This window comes from Pararge aegeria, chromosome 14 (assembly GCF_905163445.1).
Source record: "Pararge aegeria chromosome 14, ilParAegt1.1, whole genome shotgun sequence".
Classification (NCBI taxonomy): Eukaryota; Metazoa; Arthropoda; class Insecta; order Lepidoptera; family Nymphalidae; genus Pararge; species Pararge aegeria.
Genome location: NC_053193.1, coordinates 17,966,948 through 17,994,878, shown reverse-complemented (window position 1 = coordinate 17,994,878; position 27,931 = coordinate 17,966,948). Strand labels below are relative to the sequence as shown.

The 27,931-nt window shown below is 37.1% G+C and overlaps 1 protein-coding gene across 1 annotated transcript in view; it reads left to right on the top strand.

The window, feature by feature from the left end:
* The window catches only part of LOC120629227 (protein singed), a 61,585-nt gene that overhangs the window by 18,237 nt on the left and 15,417 nt on the right, over positions 1-27,931 (top strand). The window contains exons 2-4 of the mRNA XM_039898095.1: positions 12,469-12,693; positions 19,796-19,904; positions 25,755-25,902. Of these exons, the coding sequence (XP_039754029.1) occupies positions 12,474-12,693; positions 19,796-19,904; positions 25,755-25,902 (477 nt within the window). The 5' untranslated portion in view covers positions 12,469-12,473. The remainder of the gene's footprint in view (positions 1-12,468; positions 12,694-19,795; positions 19,905-25,754; positions 25,903-27,931) is intronic.

Sequence of the window (27,931 nt, the reverse complement as noted above, 5' to 3'; positions counted from 1 at the left end):
ATGTTAGGGGTATATCAGTTATATTAAACCTAACGTCTAATCTAATCGGTTACGATGTCGCATCATCGTGCGACCCGAAAAAGCGATTTTAGCGTTCCGGTACGATGGTACCGGAACGCTAAAATCGCTTTTTCGGTACGGGGTAACTAGCCACGGCCGTAGCTTCCCACAAGACAAGACCAGAGGAAGTTCAGTTATTATAAATACCTAAAGTGCCCTTGCTGGGAATTGAATCCGGGACCTCAAATTTGAAACCACAGCGCTAACAGCTGCGCCAGGGAGAAAGTTTAACTGCAATCTATGACAATGAAGATTATCTGCAAGGGATGATGTGATGATTATGATATCCAGTCCAACTGGGTCATCATAGACATAGGTCTTTTGTCGGGAGTTCCATAATGACCGGCTGTGTGCCGCATGTTGCCGAAGTTGGAGTTCTGGAGCAGTTTTCGTGCGCTCTGCTAACATTATTGATACCGAATATTGAATAACGTCTGCATGGTAGTCGTATTACCTTATCTAGTTCTTTAAATTCCTCTACAATTTAGCCCTTATTGTTATGGGTGTGGCAGTTAAATGAAACCCATACCAGTAATCGGATTGCACGCGTCTTAACGGAAAGCTAAGTCGCTTGGCGGCACGTCTTTGACGGTAGAGTGGTAGCCACGGCCGAGCTTCCAGCGAGACTAGACCAGACAAAATTCAGAAATTCTTACCCTTAGATCTTCCTGATATTATAAATGCAAAAGATAATTTGTTTGTTTGTCCTAACTAAGCATCAACTTCCAACTTAATTATTGGCATAGTGAGTTAAAAGGACGGAGAGTAACAAAAGCTTTTGATCCAAAGGGAAACAAACGGATCCCATGGGCTTTGTAAGAAAAAAAAATAAACGCGTTCGAAGAACACTGGCCACACCTAGTAAGTGATAAATTCCCAAATCATCCGTGCTGGGGATTGAACCCGCGACCTCCCACTTACAAGACCAAAGCGACGACATTTTGACGACGCAACGTCAGCGTCGTCAAAATGCTCTATAATACGTGTTGAGTCTAGAGTCGAGACAGGGTTCGTTCAGTTCAAAGGTCTACGAACGCGTAATCTGTGCGTTGGGCGTTGGATCGTAAAAAACCGCCCAGCCGCAAGCTTTGGCGCCGACAGACCCGCTCAGAGTTTCTGTACATCGTATTTTTATCGGGCCTTTGTTTATGGACATTACACATTAAAGCTAACATTATTATTTCAACGGCCGTAGACTGAGGTTAAAAGACAAAAGTTGAAATTGAGTTTGTGTCTATACTAGACTGACTATTTACATACCTCTGTGGAGTTCCAGTGTCCACCAGCAGGTCGATTCTGTATCTCAGTTGACACCAAATTTAGCTAGCCACTTGGATAAGTCGCCATTACATAACTTTTTTTAGCATTCTGAAACCTAAGTTTCCAACTGAGTTCAAATTGTAATCAGTTGTAGTGATCAATACGGATTTGACGGCCGAGTGGCGCAGTGGGCAGCGACCCTGCTTTCTAATTCCAAGGTCATGGTTTCGATTCCCACAACTGGAAAATGTTTGTGTGATGAACATTAATGTTTTTCAGTGTCTGTCTGCGTTTATCTGTATATTATAAGTATTTTTGTGTATTATATTCATCAGCTATCTTAGTACCCATAACACAAGCTACGCTTACTTTGGGGCTAGATGGCAATGTGTGTACCTATTGTCGTAGTATATTCATTTATTATTTATTATTAATACTGATTACAAGTTATAACTCACCTGTAGACACTGTAAAGGTTTGTTTTCGTAAGTGGGGGTTTTTAATTTTATTATTGGTTGTAAGTATGTTAATATCCAGATTTCGATAAAGCTGTTGACGGTTAATACAGCACTTGAAAGCAATACGGCTGGCTAATTACGTTCGAACGGTGTTCGTATAACGAGTGCCGAGGCCGCGGGCCGCAAAAAATTGTATGCAATTATTGACTCGAGATGCTGTAAGTGGCAGCCGCGGCGGAAGCTGCTCATCATTCATCGTCACCCGGTAATGACGCTAAATAACATTGTCGTGGATTGGCGCACGCCACAACACCACGCGATTTAATGCACCGTTCTAACGACCTCCCTAGCGCAGTGAGCTCTGTGGTTTTAAGTGGGATGTCCAGGGTCCTTTTCGTAGGAGAGGAATTGAGATTTTAATAATTAAAAAAAATAAAAACGTGTGTGTACTTATGTACACGCGTTAGAAGCTATACTTCTTTGGCGTAAAAGAATAAAAATCTTTTCAAACGTTACAACGTCAAACCTAATAGCTAACTTCAGGGTGTCGGTTTTTTGTACCGGTGTGCATGCGCATCGTAAAAATGTAATCTCATAATTTTTCCCTAACGCGCCAAAAAAATCTCTTGTCTAGCTTTGGCCGTGGCTAGTTACCGAAAAGACGTGCCGCTAAGCCATTAAGCATTTCAGTACGATGTGGTGTGGAAACAGATTAAGGGTAGGGGTTTATTGCCCTAACAGACTACCCCTTACCATCTTAGACTGCATCATGTATTACCAGCAGGTGAAATTGCAGTGCCGTGTGATGACGGCAGATCAGAATACAGGTATCACCACCCCTTCTTCCAACAGGTTTGGTACGAGGCGACTAGGAATATAATTTAAAATCTGAATTGGATATCTATAATTGTACTAGCTGTTGCCCGCGACTTCGTCTGCGTTTGATTTTGTTTTTAAAGTATTCAGTATCGCTAAGCTTGAAATGAGTATAGTAGTATATATATATAACATGTGACTGCCAATTAAATATAGACAAATAATTTGAAATAAAATAAAATTGCGACTATAATTAAAGATCTAAGCTATCCTATCTCTTAAGTTGGACCAGACTGCTCACGGTGTACCAATTTAATTTTAAATCGGTTAAGTAGTTTAGGAGTCCATCGCGGACAAACATCGTGACAGGAGATTTATATATATTAAGATAAGCATGATTGAACATCCTTTTATTGTAGAGGTAATAAGAGTAAACGACCCAAATCGAAACGCGTATCACAATTCACAATAGCAGAAGACACGCAGCGACGCAGGCTTTTGATTCAAACTTCAAAGCACGTCTAGTCGAACGCGATAAGCGTGTTTATTTATAACTTATCACTGTATCAGACTCCGGCGCCTATGATTCATAGGAGTACTTTCAAACATAGACAAGTGAAAACTGTACCTATTCAAACAAGACTTTACCTAATAGGCATTTTTAACGCGCTTATATATAGTATTAAAATGCTTCGAAATGATATGTTTTTTACCTTACATCCATGTTCATCACACAAACATTTTCCAGCTGTGGGAATCGAACCCTCGGCCTTGGGCTCAGAAAGCAGGACCGCTGCCCACTGCACCAATCGGCCGTGACACAATAGCTTTGTAATGAACAAAATAAATATATACACACCAGAGAAACGTAAATATAATAGAGCAAGAGGGTAAAATTTGGTTAGAGGTCTCTTCCATGCATTTTATGTTCGTTTGTATGTTGGTTCATCAGTTTCCTTGTATGTCCCAAAGTTAAAATTCAATCCCTATCCAATCCCGGTTATCTGTATCGACATCTGCAATGCGCCACGGCTCGCTATCTCACTGATTCCGGCGACGGGGAACGACCGCACCCACCCCCTTTATCCCTAGCCGGTACATTGTACGATTTATTGTTTTACTTGCACTCTAACTTTCTAGCTAGTGTCGTGATTTGTCAAATGTTACGGTTTTATATTTATTTATTTATTTTTATTAGACTACCAACATAAGTACATGTAGTTCAGTTATGATAAAGCTAGCCTTAGGTTACTAATGACACATAATTTCACTTATAATTCGTCACAGCATTCACTGTGGCGAATTATAAGTGTGTGTTATTATATAACCAATGTTAATAGTATTATAGTTAAGGGAGTGAGAAAACAAAGTTGGAGTAATCATCAATCACCCTCTAGCGAAGTGCCAAATGTTTTAATAATTTTAGTTTTAAATTTTCCTAGTATCTATTCCTGTATCGTTAAATAAATCAATACACTCACTTTTAGCACAAAATTTATTATACAATCTACTTAGCCTAGGTATTAAGGAGTGGTGGCCGAGATTAGTTCGGTAAAATTTCTGGGTGAACACTGGAATAGGGTACCGCGGCATACGAGAGGGAACCTCAAGGTATATTTGGCTTAACAGTCCAGAGCTTATTATATTCGACAGTCAGTTGAAATTTATACAGATTATGTATTCCTGTTGCCTCCATAACAACAGAATAAATTAAATATTTATAAATATACATCAGTCATGATTTTTTGCCGTTTTTATAGATCAAGGTACGAAGTATATTATAGTATATTATTTATTTAGTTAAAAGCAGTAGCATTTGTGCTATCATGAGGAAACATATTTAAAACTGTAATTCCAATAAAAATAAAACATTTAGCCAGTAAATAGTAGTTAAATTAAATTATAAACATATAGTTTATTTTTTTCCTTTAAGAATCTGACTATCAAATGTAAAAATGATTTTACAATTCCGCGTGGTAGTTTGAGAGATTAGTGAGTATGTATAAAGATAGATATATAAATAGATAAACTTTAGTAAAAAACGCAATACGAGGTAGTTCACATAAAGTTCTTTAAACATTTTCGTCTGGAATAGCTTTCAGTCAGAGCCGATTCCGAATATTATGGAAACATTTATTTTTCTTTGTTTAGGAGAGGATGAAAATAATTCGCGAGATTAAGACGCCGGGCGTCGACCCCAACCCCCAGCCGCGATAATCATAACATCGATTCGGCTAAACACGTGCAAAAATAAATTAAACAATGTACTTATTTAGTACATTGTTGTACTTATATCCACATTTCGGAGATCCGCTCTACGCGAAGCGGAGGATATTGGGAGAAAACTTTAAGATCCGTGTGTAAATAATTTAAAAATTATTAGGTATATTTAATTAGAATATTACAACAAGAAATAAATAAAACTTTTTGCCTACCGGAATTAGAAATACGTGTGCCTACACGTTATAAAAAACGTTATCCTTACTTATGTTTTTTACTGGCTTTACGTTGAGGTCCCAAGGTGCTGAAATAGCGACCCCAATCAGGTGGACAGACGGTATCAAACGAGTCGCTGGGAGTTGCTGGAAACAAGCAACCCAGATCCTTGGATTTTTGAACTCGCTACAAAAGAGATGATGTCCAGATGACATTGATGATGTCCAGTCAATTGATTGGTCAATTGATTGAAGTTATGGCTGGTTTTAACATTTAAAAAAGTAGATATGTTTTCCTTGTAGACACTTCTATTGAAATACTTAAGCGATCCTTGTGCTCTTCCAGTCCTATTTTATTTAGTACTAAATAAATAAATATTTTTTTAAAGAACATTATACTAATAGCGGTTTCATTTTGCTCGGCAAATAACTTAGTTTTGCGATCCGTCATCCTCAGCAAAGCTTGTAGTTAGTTTCTCAGTTAACGGTACATACGGATAACAGTTTAGCGCGAAGTATCTAACGCATAGGTAGGTATTGGTGCCAATAATGTTGTGTAAAAATCGCTAATATTAAGTTTCGCGCGTGGATGAAACGTGGTGAAACCTATGTCGAGCAGTGGACGCTATTCGGCTGAAGAGATGATGCGGAAACATAGTGCTATGTTATTACGCGGGAAACATTATGAACATAACTTCTTTTAGGCCCGTCGATTTAGTTTTGTTCACAGCAAAATTGGTAACTATCTCATACTATTTCATTTTAATGGACAAACAATTTCATACCAAACCACTTAAAATAAAGGAAATCCGTTATCCGGAAATAGTTGTCTGATAAAACCATTCCATTATTCCACCATTAATACACACATTACAAATTATATAAACAAATGCTGAGCCGTTATACCTATTTACCCGACTACGTAAGCGACATGATTAAAAACAAACTGTCCATAGACCATACCACGTCCTTTCGCCACTTTGTATCAAATATGACTGGTATGAATTAATTGAATTCGTTAATATAAGATCTAGACAAATCCATAATATGAATATAATATGCAATAGGTACAGTGGGCAAATAATATATCAAATAATAGCATTGTATTTTTGTCATGGCCAGCCCCCAGGAGTTCTATACTCTAGAAACTCGAAAAAAGTCATATTATGTAAATTGGCGCTTGTCAATAGTATCTGAACTGCGCCGGATGGAAACGAACACAGAGGGGACAAAACGCGTTTTCCCTACGTCACGATTTGAAAGCCGAGTAAAGGTACCTCGTTCTAAAAAGATTAAATCATCTATAATAACTACCGAATGTACTAACATGCACGTAACAATACAATTAAATACATCATCAATCTGTAGCTTTAGGTACCTATACTTAATTATAATAAACCATTATCAGTTGGTTGGCGGGTAAACATCCTCCATTGTTACCAGTAAATTTATTTATAACTGCACGTTAATGTCTTGCTTATGTTTATAAGTTAGTGATGGACTGCTCTCAGTCCTGTCAAACATTATGATTTATAGACTTCCTATCTGGACTTACTGACTGACAGACAACGCAAAGCCCAAAGTTAACACAAAAGTTGGACGCGTGTCGTATTGCTTAGACCTCTATGGAATATGGAACTAAGAATTCTTTGTAAGCTAAAAGTTTCTATGATGGCTCTGTTATTTCTGTACGGTACATCAATCCTTCGGAAATTTGAAACGCGTTATAAATTTCAGCTACACTTACATGTAACATCTTCTACAGTCTCAGTATTTCTTTTCTGAACACAACAAATGCGTACGTCCATGGTATATCAACCACGTAGGGGCGCAGATCCTAACCGGTGCCTCGCTGTTCGATGGTAAAAAGGTGAGGGGGGAACTAGATCAAACAGTTCCTGAGCACACTCTCCGAAATATATATCTTATAGAATATCGAAAGGCAAAGTTGTGATGACAATGATCCTGAAGTTTAAATCCAACTAATAATTAAAACCCTATGTTTTGTGCAAGATACGACTTATTCACTTACACGCTCACATCTTTGTTTTGTTTTTGGGTATTTGTTGCTTCATGTTTACGCTAAATACTTATAAGAATAATGTAGTCTTCTAATTAATAATTTAAATTTTAAGCCATGTTTAGCACCATACTAATTGCTTCCGAGGTTAGTCACATTATAAGGTCTATGCCCTAGAAACTGCGTGTTAAAGGACTTTTTTTGAAGCGAATAGCTTGTTTATGCGTCTTTTATTACGTTTGCTTCCGAGGTCGACCTCTTTATGCGTCCTCTGCCCCTAACCGGCCGACCGCCTCACGGCCTAGCCCTGGGAGCATGCCCATTGCATTCCTGCATAACGCTTAGTAATATGTTAACGAATTATAGCTAAGTAGGGCCTTGAGCAATCTATGTTTCCACTGTTCAGACGGTATAATCTATGCAGTCGGCTTTAGAGTTATATATAAAAGAAAACCCCATATCTTACAACGTTTAATCGTTTTAGTATCTCCAATTACAACTTAGATTGAACTTATAGCACACTTTTTACTAACTAAAAAGAGATAACTTCTTCAATCTTCTGGCACTTTTGTCTATACTGTTATGTTCCTCTATTTTTACCGCCATTTTATATGACCTTCTTTTTGATCTGGATTCCTGACATTTTGAATTCCTTCTCCAACTTATACCGACAACAGATTATGCATAATTTTGACCAGTCTGAACGAAGATACCTTTTTATCTTTAACCAAATGTACCACCAATACCATACAAAGGCAGATTTGCTAACATATGTGAGTGTATAGGTGTGTTTAAAGTTTACAATTTTTCTGAAAACTTCTGCTTCCTCTTCGTTGGTTGATTGAAGTGTCAAGTGTGCTTGGAAAGAAATGGTTCTCTGGTCAAGTGTCTTTAATTACTTTTATTTTTATTACGAGTAAACTTATACTTTACATGGTAACAGCAAAATGACCTATTTATAACATTGGTTATGTTTGTTGTAATAGTCTATTTATTTTTTTATTACTATTTCTGAAACACTTTTGCGCTATATTTCATGCGGATTTTATGTGTGACAGATGTCAGGTATCATGTGGATGCAAAAAAAATAGTTCCAAGTCTGGTTTCGAACTTAGGATGATCAGGAATACAAGGTCACTTTAGTTCCCACGCTTGGAGTCTACTATGTCATCATGCCGTGGTTCTGAATCTCAATTAGTTACGTGTAAATGTTAAAATACGAATGATAAGCAAATGGGATCATAATAAATCAACAGACGAACCAATTTGGTGTGGGATCATGGTCACATTGATTCTGCACACTGTGCTGCGTGATCTGATGATGTTATGCGTACAAATAACCCATTTGATTTTAATATATTAGGAAAAAACCCCTTTTTTTCACTACGTTATAACAAAGAATGTATTTAAAACGCATGTTGCGAGTTATTTGTGTATATGAATGCAAAAGATTTCATTATTACAATTAAGAAGATTATGTTTTTACCAGCCTTAAATAATGTTCCACTACAGTTAAAAGTCCTGCTCCCTCGGGCTATAACATTATATTAGAACCACCTCAAAAATTTTTTGGGTGCTCGGTCGGATGGTTGGCTCAATCAAATCAGTTCGTCTGTAACGCGTCAGCCAGTGCTAGCCGGTAGGTAGTGACGTGCCCGCAAGTCCAGGCAACAATGGCAGGGCGGTGGCTTTGACCTCCCGACGCGACCTCGCAGCGTAGCGTGACGCCTGCGCTGCGCCTGCGCATTGTGCGGATGCTCCGAGCTAATTAGTTAGCTCTACTAGTGTACGCACCTTTTCTGTCGCATGGGAATAAACAAATGTTCATGATATTGAGTTGGTGGGTGTTTTGATATAAATACGACTGCATTATCGACAGACGTCAGTCCTGTATGGACTCGAACGATACAAAAATACCTCCCGGTGTCTTAGTTTTTATCAGGTATTTACTAAAAGTGTCGGCCAAAAATAATTTAAAAATAGTTTTCATTACTTACATACAGCAATATCCACTGTTTAGTACCCCAACCATAGAAATCTTAATAACAAGTGTTATTAAGATTTGAATTAGCCCACCCAGCCATATAATATATGTAATAGGTATTAAGCAATGATAGCCTAGTGCTTAGAGCTTCGGCCATTAGGGGGAACCGAGTTCGATCTCCGGCACGCACCTTTAACTTATCGGACTTATGTGCGCTCTTAAGTTTAGGAATCAAAATATCATTTGTTTGAAAGGTGAAGGAATAATGTTATCAAAAGTTGGCTTCAATCTGCACTTGGCCAACGTGGTGGACTACCTACTTCCTAAGCACTCTTGCTGAAATGATACCCTTATAGTGGCCCTGGACTGATAATGGTGGTGATTAAGAAATATGTAATTTAGGCAAAAGTACATTTACAGAATAGCTATTTCCGAACGTTTTATAAAGATTACGTCACATAAGAGAATATCATGAAAGTTACGCTCGTTAAGTACGAGTATAATAAGAAGTATGTGATTAAGTAATTTGTTTGGAGCATGTACTCACATACTAATGCTTCAACTCGTCTCTTTTACAGTGTATGAGAACAGTCAAAGGCTCTCGCATGAAATGACGTTAAGTACGTTTGAAGTATAGTCAAGAATTAAGGCGGTTTCCACTACAGCTGACAGGATGTTTCTGAAACTGACCAATAGGATCGCTTTACTATCCTGGCTGAGTGGAATTGATTTAATATGTTAGTCTGCTTGGTGGTCGAACTTATTCAGCTAACAGAATTCTCTTGAAGTTAAATTTGGTAAACATAGTTTCATATATTATGAAAATTAAGCTTAATTGGCTATACTCCGCGAAGTAGAGAATCTGTATGGTGTAATTTATAATTTCTTCAATCCTTATACACCACACCAAACAGAGCTTCGGCAATGTACCCTCTACGCACGTTGCGCTCCGAAACCGGAGCATCCTCAGGAGATGTTGACTTTACAATGAATAATTGTTCTGCTGTTCGCGGAGTATAGCAAGGAACACCTACTTCTATCCAAACATAGTTTCCTTTCGGTATATCTCTAGATCGGTGCCTCTAACGGAAAAAGTAAGTAGGTACCTCCAAAACCCCTCGTAACGTCCCTTTATTTATATAAATATGGAGGAGGAAAATCCTCTTGGATACCACTAACTATCATGCCTGACTTTACCAATATATTCATTATGAAGTGACCTGCGGACTAAAAACCTTCTCCATCTTCCACTGTACTTTTCGTTAGAAAGGTACACTGTACAGAAAGGCAGCTGTTTAATTCAGGCGTCGGTGTTCTGCCTATCCCATTCGTCATCTTCCCGAGCTTGCATAACGAGCTCTACCAATTTAGCAACTCTTCCCCATTCATCATTATTCCTAAGAATTCTGGGTATAAAGTTTTTAGGCGTTCAATTGCTTTCATTTCCTAAAGTCAGATTTCTTTCTTGATACGCCACTCAAAAATGGCATGGTATTTTCGTAACTTCCCTTAGCGTCATCGCATGGCGGCTGCTTGCTCAGCGTTAGTGGAAAGGCGGCCTTAGGCGAATTGCTAACGAAATGTGTTCTTTGACATAAAGGACCCGTCTAGCTTGAACTTGCTAAGTGCGCCGCCATTTAGTATGCAAAAGGCATACTAAATTGTATGGCTTTTATGTTAAATGTATGCGACAAGTTTACAGAGTACGAGACGCAAATGAACTGTACATACACTACCTGATGTAGAATGGAATAATTTAATAGCTGGTGCTTGATTGAGTGCACTTACCAGGAAAAGATTGATGTATGCGTACCCTTTGAATGCAATATTTACTTCTACTTAAGATAGAAGTTTTGTATAAAACCAAGTCGCTCTTTTAACTTTGCTACGGATTTTAATGCAGATTCCAGCAATAAATAGGGTGGTTCAAGATAAATCAAATCAATTTTTATTTTGCTAGAGTACGGTACATGCAACATGTTTAAAAATAGGTGTTATTGATTAATTTCTATAAGTGTCACATATCCTACCAAGATTGGCGTGCAAAAGTTTTTGTTAATTATTTTAACTATTCTCAACATGAGAAGTGTCCAATACCGAAATGAAAATCACGGATTAAATTAAAAATAAATACTTAGAAAATACAAACAATTAAATACTGGGTAAGAGCGTTACAGTTATTAGCTTTCTAAAATGGCCTACAAAACCCCCGTGCCCCTACATGGCTAAACCATTACCCAGCGATTACCAGTTTTCTTTTATATTTTAAAATCCCTTATCAGTTTCCGCGCGCAGCTAAAATGCAAATTTCGCCATTATCTCTGAACGTGCGCAAAGTAACGAACGCGAAATCTGAAGCACTAGAGTGTATCCTCGTTAGTCGTATGGCTCGTTTGCGCGGACAACTAGTGATGTGCAGATGGCGGCTTAAGTTATCGTATGTGTCCGTTATAACCAGAAATTAAACACCCTACACTGGGGGCATCGTATTTGTATGGCAATGCATTTGATATGAAAAGATTGCTAGATTTTTATCCACAATAGTACATTCAGGTTCCAATATATATTTCTTTTGTCTGGATATCTAAAAACATTATGAGCCTTAAAAGTAAACAAACCATATCTTGGGAATGGTTATGCAGTGTTTTTACGCACTAGGATTTTAATGGTGCTGTCAGTGGTAATGTGAAAAAAGTACTATTTATACGTTAACTTTAAATAAATAAAGGCGCACATTTGATTTGTGTTTGGTTAACCCCCATGTGTTTGATCAAGATTCGCTAAGGAGTGAAAACACGAATAAAGATCATGAATAAGCTCACCTGCAAGTATTATATTATAAAATAGGAAACTGAATTCGAAAAAGAGGCCGTTACTAATTGTAATAAAATCGTTGTGGAAAGATCGGTCTCAAAAATTAGCTAACCAAATCGCTTATTGTATTTTATTGCTCAGTTATATCTTTATTTTAATTGACTTCTATTTATTTTTTATTTTATTCACGTGTATCGATATCAACCAGTAACTGAACTGTTTCACTCCACTCGACCCATTTCTTCAATTGAAACTGTCTTAATAACAAGTCACCTGTTTTCTAGATCTTATATCATTTTTAGTATATCATAGTAGTATCCACGCATCTATATCTAGTCAATTCCCAAAGATTAACTTTTACCTAAATAACCTAGTACTAACATATCTAGTTAGTACTAAAAAGTTAAGCTAAGTAAGTTAGTAAATAAAATTCTGAAAACTGTGAAAATAATAAAATAACTTGTTATCTTAATGAGATTCTTAGCAAGCCTTTTTGCCATTTATATTTTAAATGATCTTTCTTTTCTTTGTCTCACATTTTACATTACAGTATTGTATTTGATTGCATACTCTTAATGCCTATAAAACTGTATACTAATGAATCGCTTTGCTTGTTCACAGACACAATGAACGGTCTGAACGGTCACAGCAACGGTGACATGAACGGCGCTGGTGACATTATCACCCAGAACCAGCAGCGAGGCTGGTGGACTATCGGCCTCATCAACTCCCGGTACCGCTACCTCACCGCGGAGACCTTCGGCTTCAAGATCAATGCAAACGGCACCAGCCTCAAGAAGAAACAGATATGGACCTTGGAGCCTGCATCTGGGAACGCCAATGACAGTAAGTCTATTAATATGAATACTTAAAAAGTACGTTAGAACTAACGACTAACCGACTAACGACACCTATGACAAAAAGGTGTCGTATATTAGAATGAAGTAGCGGACATTGTTCGCTGAAATTAAACTAGAAATTTTGTTCAGTCACAATATTATTTTTTGCATTATTAAGATTAAGAAGTAAGCTATTTCATTTCGTATTTCCTAGAGAAATGCTCATGAACAAGATGCGAGATGGATTGATCGGAAACAATATTTTTTGTACAATGTAAATAGTTACGATTGAAGATGAATGTAATGATAGAAAGCGTAAGCTCTCAAACAATAAATAATGGAACGCTCACCCGATTCCTTTTATGTAGAAATGCTCTGGAAACGCAACCTTAATGATATTTTCTCAGAACGCCAATCTCATTAAATTCGTCAGAGATTGCATAACTTATGTTGACAGCATCGTGGTGGTGGTATTATTGTGACGTGACGACAATTGTCAGGACGACCGAGTTCAATGCTCTCGAGAGCCTCAGCGGCTCAGTGTACACTGATCATGGCTGGTAGTAGGTTTGAATTTTATAAGTTGAATTATTTACTGTTTATATTATAGTTGGTCTAGTACTGAGTATGTTTCGTTATAGATGACGAGATCCTGGGCCAGACTCGCGAGTCGGGCCATAAAATTGACAGATTTTTATAGGATATAATCCGATGGTTATTATTGCTGAAATGATAAAAATATTGTTGTAATTCTATAATCCGAAGGTTTAGATGAATGTTTGTTAGTGTTACTCAAGCATGCCAGAACGGACTGGTCTAGATTATATTTAGCACAGAGATTTATTTACGTATTTATTAGGTTAGTATAGTTGTGCAGTTTATACACAAAAAGTACATACATTCACCAGTTTCTGGAAAAGAAAATTACTTAATTAGATTGGAAGAAAATAGACTAAAGTTTAGAAAAACGTGCACGGTTCACATGAAATAGATTTGTTATTGTTTGTAGTTCAATGGTCAGCAAATAACTAGGCACATCAAAATTCCCACGCGAACGAAGTTGCAGGCAACATCTAGTAAAATTTTAATTGTTATAAATAATAAATAAATAAATATACTACGACAATACACACATCTCCACCTAGCCCCAAAGTAAGCGTAGCTTGTGTTATGGGTACTAAGATGACTGATGAATATTTTTATGAATTATATATACATAAATACTTAGAAAATACATTTAAACACTCAGACACTGAAAAACACTTAATGCTCATCACACAAACATTTTCCAGTTGTGGGAATCGAACCCACGGCCTTGGACTCAGAAAGCAGGGTCGCTGCCCACTGCGCCAGTCGGCCGTCAAATGGCCGTGTTATGCATATGGATTAAAATATTACAAGGATTACCTTTAAATGTGCGATGATACATCTTTGCAAACAATACGACTCTGTTCAACAAATGTAGAAAAAAATTGACACTTTATTCTCTTACACATTATTCCGATAGTAACATTAAATCAATGCATTATTCTTCTTCTTTACATGGTATGAAACAAAAGGCCCTTCCCCTGTTTGTAAGCTTCGATCTTTTATAATACTTAACTGATTTTAAGACAGTTAAGCAATACATACGGCAATACATAGAGTTGTTCAAGAGGAAGGTTTATATGTAGAATACAGATTATTGCAAAAATAGCCAAGAAATTCAAAGATGAAAAGTACGTGAACAATATTGGCTGCATTTACACGCATGTGGTGGCGTGTGACTAGTTATATTTTTTGCTAGGTGATGATGTTGCTGATGTTTCTGCTAGGTTTTGTGTGTTAAATAATTAAAAAAAGAGTATGAGTTCAACCACTAAACCAATAATAATGACATTTAAATTCAAGACAGGGACAATATAAAACGCATTCCTAGCGGACAAAAACTCGCAGCTCGGCGCCAACTCGCACGCTGTAAATTGCGAACATCGCACCCCGGGCCCGCTAATTGCTGCACGAACCCTCCGGGGGAGGCTCTTAATTGGTTTGTGCTATTGTGGGCCGTAGTAGCTACATAAGCACGACTGGTTGTTTTATTTAGGTTACCATCATCATCAAATATGTCCCAGTTGCCTGGTTTATGTCTCTGCTGAGATTAGACCGTCATTTTAATAGAGCAGAGTTAGCTTATATCTACGGAGCTCCTTAATTTCGGGTTGTTAGGCTTAGCTAGCTCATCACTGTTATCCTCAGCCTATCAATAATCCAATGCTGGGCAGAAATCTGTACCTCTTTCATAGGAGAAAAGGATTTAGAGCTTTGTAACACAACGTTGTTCCAGTGCGGATTGGTGAGTTTTAACAACAGTTATCATATGGTTAATACGATGTAACACATCTGAACGGGTACCGATGGTTTAAAGTGCTAGACGAGACTGCGCTGAAGCTTGGTTTGATTTATTCTTAGTTGTTGTGCTTCAAAGAGCACGTTAAGGTTCATTATGGTTGCACTACCAGAGTAATTCTACATATAAATGTAATCTAAAACAAATCTAAATTAGCAGGTTTAAAAGTCATGCTGACCTTTTTACACTATATCTCCTGGTCAAAAATGGCACTATTTTGATCCATGGGAATTTTCGCGTTTCGATTAAAATAAATTCAGAGCGTAAAACCTTACTAATATTTAACATGCGTTTGGGGTCTGTTTGATTATAGCCTGACTTCTGCATCTATACTAGCAAATACCTTATCGTAGGGAGAAACGCATAAAGTTTTGACGCAATGGAACGTATACGCAAATCAACTTTTCATCTGAACACTACTTTAATTTACCACAAAATGTGGCGTACCGTATCTTCGAAATATCTGAACTGATTTCGTAAGCATAAAACTCCTCCAGAAATAAGAGCAAACCATAAGAAATTATTAAGCTATCAGTATATTTTCAATCATTGTAACTATAGTACAATTCAAGTAGCAGTAGAGCTTTTTGTACCAGAGCTCGTCCAGGGAAGTACTATTGTCATGGTTATTTCTGCCGCTAAGCAGTATTGTTGCAAGAAAAGTAGTTACAGGCACATGTGGCTTAACACCTACACATCAAATTGATTGTTGTAGGACGTGCTTCTTGCATGCTCTGCGAAGTTTTGCTCTGTTTATAAGCAATGGATTTCCACTTACCATCAGGTGGGCTTGCTAGCATATCTGCTAGGTCCGTCAATTATAACTATAAAAAAATTAAAAACTAAACACACAAATTGCAGTTGGTTTAGTCCAATTATTAGGCATAAGTTCAGCGGTAAGCTCGTTTTCTAAACACCTTTAGGAACCCTCGCTTTCGTTTGCACTAAACGAGAGGGTCCTTTGAGCCCAGTTTGTATGAAGTCGAAAAGTTTGAATATTGAATCCAACATTTTGTACGTGTGCAGTAAATTGGTGCTCCCCCGCCCGCCGCCCGCACACCGCGAGGGTCGCACCCCATTGCCAAGGTCTCCAGCTGTTTCCCCCTCCCCCTGCGCGATCAATAACCCTGGCTTCCGCCCACCCGGTTCACCCTGCTCATTCATAGCGAACTTATTGGTATCTGATAGTGGTTTGCGGAAATACCCATTTAAGGTGTCGCTGGCTGGGCGCTACAAAAGCTACTTACCAGAAGATCATTCTATGATAATTTATTCTGTATCCACTGAGCTAGATATCGTTTTATCTCAGCATTATCTATACCTAAAAGTAAACAACATATAAGAATGTATGGTTCTTCAATTTTAAGGCAAAATTAAGGACAACTTACAAAAACATTATAAAAATAGCATATTATGTAGTTTAAGTCGGGATAAAGAGAAAAGAATGGCTTATGTGAGATGAAATTAGTGGCGACCTCCTTAGTACGGTAGTGAGCGCTGAAGACTTTATAAGCGGACGTCCTGGATTCCATTCCTGACAGGGGCAATTTGGGAATTTACAATTTCTGAATTTACTCTGGTCTGGTCTGGTGGGAGGCTTCCTTCGTGGCTAGCTACCACCCTTCCGACAAAGACGTGCCGCCAAGCGACTAAGCGTTCCGGTACGATGTCGCTTAGAAATCGATCAGGGTTACGGGTTTAATATAACTTCCCTACTCCCAAACAGGTTAGCCCGCTACCCTCGTAACTATAAGTTAGTTACGAGGGTACTATGCTCGACTAGCTATGCTACGATACTAGCTCATAGTGGAATAAAAAAAGCTGCTTTCAACATCCTTGCCATAATTTCCAATTCCTGAACCGAACTATTTCGTAAAAAATGAGTGAGTGAAAGAAAAACAATACAACAAAGAGCTTGTTCCCAATTCGCAGTTATGATATTAAGTATGATTCTAAAAGCTTCGCAACGCGCGTGGGCCGATATAGAAGCTGGTTTATTTAATTTGTGTCTATTGAGATAAACTAACCGCAAAGTGTTTTAGAAACTGTAGAGCCACACATCAATTTTATGTTATTGCCGGAGTTTCTAATGAAATAATATAAATAACATATTAAGATTTACAGGTGTAGGCTAATTGCATTCGTCTAGAAGCTTAATCGATTTCAATATAATCGATGGCATAATTGCTTGCGGTACCTACATAAAGTAATGTATTTAACAGTGTAAATATATCTTAAGCGGCTGTTAGTTTGCCGTAGCGTAATACTTAAGCCGTAGTAGAGTTTTAGTAGAAGTAGAGGTTTTAGTGACAGCTCTTCCGGGGAAGTACTACGTTGCTTTCCCATCGTTATCGATGAATGTGTGGTTCTGGTAAGCCACACACTATTTTAAGTCGTTTGTTATGGGGAATCAAAAGTATTTTAAGTTAGGCGAAACGGGAGTAGGTCCCCTGACGATAATTTGCGATGGACAATGTTTACGTGATTGAAGGTTTTAAATTGGGTTATAAGAGCAAGAAAAGATATATTGTTGGAAGAAGTGGCATCGCCATCCCTTATATTTGTACTTAATACTTCGCACTACCAGTACCATGGAAAAAATCTAAACGTTTTGTATCTGATTGTTTGAGGACGGTGCGTCCCGTAATTTTCGTAGGCGAAGCTCCAGAGCGCTGCTAGTTATCTATAAAAGTGGCAAAAGTCATGTTTTTTGTATGGGAGCCCCCTTAAAAATGTTTAGTTCTGTTTTGTAGTATTTGTAATTATAGCATCCAACAGAAATACATTCTATGAAAATTCCAACTGATTAATAGTTCATGAGATACAGAGGGGCGGACCTGGTGACAGACGGAAAGAGGAGTCAGTAATACGGTCCCGTGTACCCCTAAAAAATAAATTTTCGTTCAACGATCTGAGACTCGCTGATACACTTGTCATTTGTAGAGTAGACCTGAACGCTAATTAGGTACATAAATCACATTTATCTGAGTAAATCAGCTTTCGACGTATGCCAGATGTCTGTCGGCACTTGCATTAGATGACACGGTTCACAAAAAGCCATGTTCGTGTCTACATACACGCGCATTGTTTACCAGCGTAGCGCTAGATAAGTATTCTCACGTGAAAGCAAACGGCGCTGTTATGGAATTGAAAAGAAGCGTGTTGAATTGTTTATAGCAAACTGCTTGCCTTCTGGCAATGACATGGTTTATGGAAATAAATAAATAAATATACTACGGCAATACACACATCGCCATCTAGTATCAAAGTAAGCGTAGCTTGTGTTATGGGTACTAAGATGACTGATAAATATTTTTATGAAAAATACATGTAAATATAGATATACCCACCTAACACTCAGAAACTCAGAAAGCAGGGTCGCTGCCCATTGCGCCAATCGGTCGTTACTGCTATATTAGGTCTTAGAAACAGTAACTTGACGTTTATTTAATCTATATTATATATCTATCGTTAATCATCGTTCAACACGTGGTTTGAATAATAATAAAATTTAATATTTAAATGGATTTAAAACACTGAATATATTTTTAATTACTGTCTCTACAGCAAGGCTATTGACCTCGAAATAACAAACTGCTATTCTTCATGCCTCACAATTTTATTTTATTCTACTTTGAATATAATAACTTCATAATAAATATTAATGAATAAGCTTTATAAGCGAGAACCCGTTATGTTGTGTTATAAAAATATGATTCATATAATTGATAATGATTTTAATGATTTTCTATAAGTTGGCTATTATTTCACGTCACTAGTGTGTAAGTTGAAATCAAGCCTTCAAGTAATTTGAAGTGGTCTCTTTATGTGTATCTCTTAAGTTTCTATACTCCGTAATAGCAGGAGAACCTGTATGGTGTTATTTATAATTTCTTCAATCACATCTTTCTTTCATTCCTTTACGCACGTTCACGTCACTTTACGCACGAAACCGGAGCATCCTCAGGAGATGTGGACTTAACAATGTATAATTGTTAAACTTAAGAAGTTTAATTATTGTTTAACATAACAAGTTTAACAATTATTTATTAACACTTAAGATTAATAAACTTAGCAAGTTTAACAATATACTTCGGTTTCGGAGCGAAACGTGCGTAGAGGGTACATTGCTGAAGATCTGTTTGGTGTGGAGAATAAGGATTGAAGAAGTTATAAATTACAGATTACATATTCTCCTGCTTTTCGCAGAGTATAGCAAATTAAGCTTAATTTTCATAATATATCATGGGTTTCCGCAAAGTAACGCCTGCTTCCATCCAACACTCTTAATGTATTTTATTTATTATGTCGGGTTTTGCAAGGATGTTGACCAGATTGGTTTCTGAGGATGGGACGAGCACAAGAGCTCTGCCAGAAATTGATCCCTTCGGCTCGAAGAAATGTCGTCTTATGTAACCCTGTTCTTTAGGGCTTATTAAAAACTTAGATTGGGATATATCCGTACGCCTCAGAAACATTGAGCGATTATTCCAGGTGATTTTATAATTCGGCGGTCTGTGTAGTGTTTAGAAATGGAGACAGCGTGCACGAGTGGTATCTGTGTTTAACCTAACTCCACTTTGGATCAATAATTAGCGTTCGTGGGAAGTGCACTACACACACATCCGTTATCATCATCGTTAGCCTGTAAGTGCTGGGTCCAGGCCTTTTATTCAGAAAACAATTGTTTGTTCGTAGTGATTTATGGTACCTATTGTTCCAGGTATGATCTTCCTTCGCTCGCACCTGGACAAATACCTCGCCGTGGACTCATTCGGCAACGTCACCTGCGAGGCCGAGGAGAAGGAGCCCGGCAGCAAGTTCCAAATCAGGTAACCAACTTCCACTGCAGACACTGCCAGTACCTGAGTAAACTCGCAGACCAGACCAGAGGAAATTCAGAAATTATAAATTTGACGCGCAACCAATTGGTGACCTATTTGTTATTTGTTTTTGGAATATTAGCTTGCTTTGTGTCTGAAGAATAACTTTGTACTTGTTATTACGTTTGTCAATTCAACAAACGCCTCAAAGGATATTATTTCGCATTATATTTGTGTTTATACTTAAAACTGGTTTCTTGCACTGGAATTTCTTCTTGGTTTATTTGTGTGAAATTTGGTAGATAAAAAACGTCATACCTCAGTATCTTTTCTACTTAACTCTTACTTATCTATTTAAGATTAACAAACTCTTCAGCTTCATCATTTCAATATACTAGTTTCGCGTTTATTATGGTCTTTTTTACAAATTTCGTGGGAACTGTTTGCTTTCCTGGGATTTAAAGTAGCCTTTGTTACTCTCTGTCTTTTCAATTGAATCTATACCAAAAAATAAGTCTATTGGTGGTTAGGTTAGGTTAGAAAACAAACACACTTTCGTATTTAGAACATCAATTTTTATATCTACATTCTTTAATATTTATATTTAAGGTAGGCCGCGGCAATAGCGCTAAATAAACTCCGTTGTAGTTACCGCTCAGACGTCACTCGCTGCACATAAATCGCCAGATCGCGCGACGGTCCCCGGATACCAATAAATCTGAGCCAAGCCCTCTCGAATACTAATCCGTGTGGTCCCTGACTCACCGGAAACACGACTTCAGAGATAGACTCCACAGTATTTGTTTTAAGACCATTATAATAAAAAATATTAAAGAAACCCTAAATTGAAGAGGTCAGTCATTCAAAGCGGACTTCTGAGGGTCGTGCATAGAAGTCGTATTCTGGTTCAGAGTACTTGGATTGACAATTTCCATAATTTGGATTTGTTCAACAGATTTACCATTCCATTTTTTGGACTGTGTTTGTACATAAATCTGAAATAGATTTAGATAGTTATTAATTTGAAATATATTACTTAGCCCAGTGGTTTAGGAGCTAGCCCAGTGATTGGAGCTCGACTTTACTTTCGGGAAGCCGTATTCGAATTCCAGCACGCACCTCTAACTTTTCTAAGTTATGTGCGTATTAAGTAATTAAAATATCACTTGCTGCAACGGTGAAGGAAAACATCGTGAGGAAACCTGCATGCCTGGTGGTCCAAAATGTTCTTTAAGGTGTGAGAAGTCCACTAATCCGCACTGGCCCAGCGTGGACTACGGTCTTAACCCTTTCTCATTGTGGGAGGAACCCGTGCCCAGTAGTGGGTCAGTAATGGGTTGATATGATGATGATGATGATAAATTAACCTTTGTTAATCCTATTTAAATTTGGTTAAAATATTTTGATCTTCGAACATTGCGTGCAGTTCTCATTGTTCTTACATCATCAAATTACTTACAATCAGTGCCACAGTTTAGCAAACACTATGTTTATACGTTCAACCATAGTAAATAGGACACGAATAGAAATCCTATTATGTCTCTAGTAGCTAATTCGATTAATCGCGCACAAACTACGTTTAAATTAAATCAACCCAAGCTAAGAACTACTGAGGACAAATTTCGAAAAAGTTTTGAGTTTATTTATAGAAATATAAAATATATACTACGACAATACACACATCGCCATCTAGCCCCAAAGTAAGCGTAGCTTGTGTTATGGGTACTAAGATAACTAATGAATATTTTTATGAATATAATACACATAAATACTTATAATATATTTATAAACACCCAGACACTGAAAAACAATCATGTTCATCACACAAACATTTCCAGTTGTGGGAATCTAACCCACGGCTTAGGACTCGTCAAATTTAAGTCTGTGGGTTATCTTTATTTATGATTGGATGATGCATTCTAAGATATGTCCAGATTATTCAACCCATGCCCGGTAGTCAGTTTTTTGGTTATAAGCTGCGGCTGCCAATTCAAATAACATCATATATCACCATCTTCATCATCATGTCAACCTATTACCGGCTTACTACAACTCACGGGCAGTGGCGTGCACTGGGTTTCTTATCAGGGTATGCCTACAGCAGGAAAATGGCATAAACGGCAAAAATCCTCCTTTTATACGAGTTATATATCAATTTTAGGGTATGCAGTGCTTTTGTGCATCTATGAAGTGCACGCCACTGCTCACGGGTCTCCTCTCACATTGAGACGAGGTTAAGACCGTAGGCTATCCACGCTGGCCCAGTGCGGATTGGTGGACTCCACACACCTTTGACAAAATTTTGGACAACTCTCAGGCATGCAGGTTTCATCACGATGTTTTCCTTCACCGTTGAAGCAAGTAGGCAGCGACCCTGCTTTCTGAGTCCTCGGAAAATATTGGTGTGATGAACATGAATGTTTCTCAGTGTCTGGGTGTTTATCTGTATATTATTCATAAAAATATTCATCAGTCATCTTAGTACCCATAACACAAGCTAAGCTTACTTTGGGGCTAGATGGCGATGTGTGTACTGGCATAGTATATTTATTTATTAATATTTATTAGAGTGGAATAAGGACAAGAAGAAGAAACTCCCAAATGGACTTACTGCTGAGTACCAAATTAAAGAACCTCTTGTATAAGAATCAAAACAAACTGCTTAACTGCAGATGCTATAAATGTGAACATAATCCTTGGAATCCAATCCGTTTAACTTGCTAGTGAACACTGAACCAAACAATTTCGGCATCAGTTGGCAGTCCGCACTGTTTATCAATACTAACCGCCATGCGACCGTCTCCTCTCCGCCGGCCGCACGACAGGCTTCGTGATCGATATTGTGACTCACAAGTCACAACTGACATGCACAAGTCGAACATTTCTCCAAGATAAATAAGGCACGTGACTCAGACTTCAACTGAATCATCCCTCACTGCTCAAGTGTTTGGACTTTATTTGCTTTCTCTTTGGGTATTTTCTTACATTGAAGCGGTGATAGCGCATTGGGTAATAGCTCGACTTCATTTTCGGTTGGCCGAGTTCGAATTCCAGCTCTAACTTTCCCGAGTTATGTGCGTTTTAAGCAATTCAAATAACACTTGCTTGAACGGTCAAGGAAAACATTGTGATGAAACCTGCATGCCTGAGAGTTCATAATGTTCTCAAAGGTGTTTGGAGTCCTCCAAACCTTAACCCCTTCTCATTGTGGGAGGAGACCCGTGCTCTGTATTGGGCCGGTAATGTGTGATGTGATGATGATGATGATTTTCTTATTTATTTACCTTAAATCTTTTATTTGCGCCAGTCATATTACTAATATTCTTTACTAGCTGTTGCCCGCTTTCTTCATTCAGGTTTATTTTGCATATCCCGTGGGAACTGTTTGTTTTCCGTACTAAAAGGACTTCCAAAAGTTATGTTGATTATTTGCTTAATTAGGGCGTAAAAAAAAGTACAAACAAACAATAAAACACACTTTCGCATTTATAATATTACTATAGATTTAAAGAAGCTGTTTGTTCGCATTACCTTTCGCAGTTTAAAGGGAGCAACCAACAAACATTTTTTCTAAACACGCTCAACCCCAACCCTTAAGGGTTTTCATAATTCAATGAGTTATTTGGCACGCGCGCATTAAAATTCACAATTGAACCTCCTACCCTTCATTTTCTAAATAAGTAAGACAAAGTTAACCTTATAACAATGCTCTTAAACTGCTTTTTGATTTTGAGTATCGGCCATCTAATTTTAAAGCAAATTCATCTTTAGGTATTAAGATTTTAGGTACACTTTTAGATTTTGAATTTACCCTTTTAAACAGGGATATAAACTTAAACAGGTCATCGTGCCATTTTAACTTTTTTGCTTGTTTTCTAATTTTTGTAATAATTTTGACTTTCTGTGCCCATTATTCAACATGTTATGTATTAAACGTGGTTCTTTCTTATGTTGAGTACGATTTTATAACATGACTACGGTTCAAACGGTTCAAATCATTATAAATTCAAAACTGGACACTGCAACAAATCGACTTGTGTACGGTGTACCTAGTTGTGTTTTGGTGTTGTTACTCTATATCTAATCAAATCAAAACGAATATTCTTACTTGGTTAAGATCGCTATTTAGCGCTTTATCGCTAAATTGTATACAATGTGTTGTAATTGTTTTTGTGTTTTCTTAATTTTTGTAGGGTACATTCTGTACTCTCAAAAAATTCATTTTGTATGGCTATTACTTTGTACAATAAACTTCCGGACTGTCACATCTACCACTAGTAAAATTCTAGCGAGCAATTTTTGAAACTCTCAACAACAAAAACTATTATAGTATAAAGGAATACCTTAGAGACAGTAATATAGCTACTTAGTTAACTTTTGTAACTGTACAACAACATTTGTAATTGTAATTTATAATTTGCTTTTTTTTAACTTTTAAAGGGGAACATCTTTGTCATACATAATATTATCGAAACCGTTTAACAAGCGCACGCAGCAGAATCTCCTAAAAGGAAAAAAAACCCCGAGTTTGAAACATTCTTCATTGTTGTTAAGGTACCATTGGTCGTAGCATGATGATACATAGCCTATAACCCCCCTGATAAATGGGCTATCAAACACTGAAATGATTTTTCAGATCAGATCAGAAGTTCTTGAGATTATCGCGTTCAAGTAAAAAAACAAACTATTCAGCTTTATATATTAGTATAAGATATAAATGTCATTTTCTCTGTTTTTCCTACTGGTAATAGGTCTTTGTTATATTCCACAGTATTTCAATGCTTTCAAAGCAAACAGTTAGCTATCTCAACCATCTTTAATGGTTCCTTGAGTACAAAAGTGATTTGAAAATGAAGAGACACTCGGATTCCCCTTCATCTTTACGCCCTTTGATGGGACTCGAAGCGCCTGCATTTTAATTAACTGCCAATCCCCTGTTGTGCCGAGCACGAGGTCTCTCATTTGTTATGACTACAGAGACAATTGTTTGAACGGTATTGCACGGTTAACGTGATATTTAATGTACCTTCTAATAAAGCTAGATTTCAAGTGTGATGTACAATCATTTTTTCAGTGCACTACGTAATATGACATAAATATCTAAAGTTTACTTGGCTGCTTGACTTAAAAATGTTGTGGTAAACATCAATTTCTCGCATTTCAGTTCCATAACAATCTGCTCTTTTTTGAAAATTTTGTTTATACCCTTTTTCATATATCCAATTTTTTTAAATAATAAAAAAATGTTACGTTGGGTTAAATCGGCGAGAAAAAAAACGAATCTAAAGTCTCCGGCTGAAGTTGTTATTTTAACTCTTTGGCCAGGTTGCTATTGCGAAATTATATGTCTTAATACACAACATATAAATTCCGAGTGGCGATATATGGCGAGTGTTCATTAAGTAGAGATGACAGTAAAGTAACTGAATACGGAAGCAAATCTTAAACTATCCTGAAAGTAATTTTGTAAAGAGAGCCAAAATGAAACCACGGATGAATTCTATACAATTTCTATCTTCTGATCGACCTGTCTATCGCCCTTGTCTAAGAATCAATTCAATCCAAAATCTTGAGATTAAATTAAGCTTAGCTATCCTATTCTACCCTACCCTTCTTCTTAGATAAGGATAGCACTGTTAAATTAAATCTGCTATCTAAAGATTTCGAATTAGATTGAAATTTAAAATCGGGCGTACATACAAAATTGAATCGATACTTTTAAAATATAGACAGGTCGATATAAGGGATCATGGTGAATTTGAAATAGCTTTGGGAACAGAAGGAACTAATCATATTTCTTCTAATACTGGTTCGCAGATATCTAACAACCGTAGTAAAAATCCTTTTTCATATGCGCAGTGTATCTGACGACGGAACTGGTCGGTGGGCACTGCGCAACGTGGAGAGAGGCTACTTCCTCGGATCCAGCTCAGATAAGCTCACGTGCACTGCCAAGGTGCCTGGCGACGCTGAACTATGGCACGTACATCTCGCTGCACGACCACAGGTGAGAATTAGCTTAAGATAATTTATTCTTCTATACCTGGGCAGAGCAGACCTTTCAACAACGTGGAGATATTATTTCCTCATGTACAGTTAAGATGAGCATATAAAATGGCAAAGTTTGAAGTCAAATCCAAGGTAAACAAATTTTCTGTATTTGTTTTCTTCACCATTAGTTGTCTGGAAGAAATCGCTATGAAGCGATAAGGCCGCCCAATTGTATACGTTGTTTTGTAATACTTTTATTTTTTTTATTTACTTTTTGTGGTGTGGAATAAAAGTGTTATTTTAATAATAATATTCATTCATTCATTCATACTTAAATGAGAAGCATGTTTAACTGGCCCCTTAACAGCAAACTTTCTATTGCTATATCGTGGTATTCGTGTTATTGAAGGTATTTATTATATTATTGCTAGAACTGTGTGCATGGGCGTACCCAGGTTTTGTGATTTTTGCCTTTACGATATCTTGCCTCCATCGAGCTGGTGGTCGGCTGATGCTTCTGTATTCAGTGCGCGGTTACCATCCAGGATCATTTGGCACCACCGCCCATTCCCTTACAACATAAGTGGCTCGCCCAGCTTCATTTCAGAGCCGCTGCTCTTTGAACGATGTCAGTTATTCCAGTTCACTCCCTAAATAGTATATTTTAAAGATACGAATTGTTTAACTTCAAGACAAAAAAAAATGCTCTGATAAGATAAAAATGAAAGACAGTTAAGTACCTCAGTGTCTAAAAAGTAATGGAAAATAAACCATCATTTAATAATTAGAATTCGATTTACGATCAATGAGAGCGATTGAAAGCCGAAGGAATTAAATACTCAGTAATAACTTTCTAATTTGGAAAGTTTACCTACATATTATACAAAGTAAATAACGTCAGTCATCTTTTAGCCAATAAATGCTTATAAAATTCAAGTGAAACGCTTCCTAATTTAAGAGTGATTGCGCACAAATGTAAATGAAAGTCACGCTTTATTCAATCTCATCTCATCAAAGTTCTCATTTGCGCTCAAGTCTCGAAGACTAGACATGTATGAATTCTGTATATTATAAAGCATTTTCATTTCCGTGGGGGAAATTGAAATGGCTGTCTGGAAATTTCTTAGCCGGATTGATTTATATAAGATATTTTCTTAAATACCTTGATTATTTTATTTATAGTCAAGTAATTCATCTTCCAGCACCTTAGTATTTTGAAAATTTACAATTACAATATTATGATGCTTTTTATGCGTTATAAGTTACAACCCCGCACTGGATAACGCAGCGTTGGTAGACCACCCAGACCCACTAGCGAAATTTAGAAACCTTAAAATTTACCTATGTCCAGCAATGCATGTCTGTTCATATGATGATGATTATTCATACTGCAATAAAACGGACATTCTAACGGGCACTCGCACATTCAAACAATACAGTAGTTATATATATATAACAAATCAGTTTCACATCTGTGAGACAAATATCATCAATCAGGTGCGATATTTTAGATATGGGGCTACGAATATATTTAACTATTCATGCGAATTTAGTAAATAAAAGATAGTTTTGTTAAGCTACTATCTTTCATAGAAACTATTTCATCGTCATCATCATCATCCATAGCCATAAACGTACAACTTACCATGACAGGCTTGTACACTTTGGGATGCAAATGCACAAGCTTGCAATTTCGACGAAAATACTTTCATTTGATCTTCTTATTTAAGCTCATTAACTCCCAAATTGATTCTTCCGTCTTGCTCTCGCTCATTAGGTACTATAAATACTGGCGTTAATCCCAGATTAAAATATTTTAAACCATTTGCCCTAAGTGTCTACAAGAACAATACTTCCTTTTACAATCCCATCGTTCGCATGTGCCGCCTTCATAATGATTTAGTATCAAGTAATCATAATATTGACATTTTTAACAAAAGGATAAATATTTTTAAAAATCAAGTTATTAAGCACTATTCCACATAATCTTTAGGGAAATAATATATATATTATTATTTAAGTGTTTCTTTTTTTTGTTCCAACTT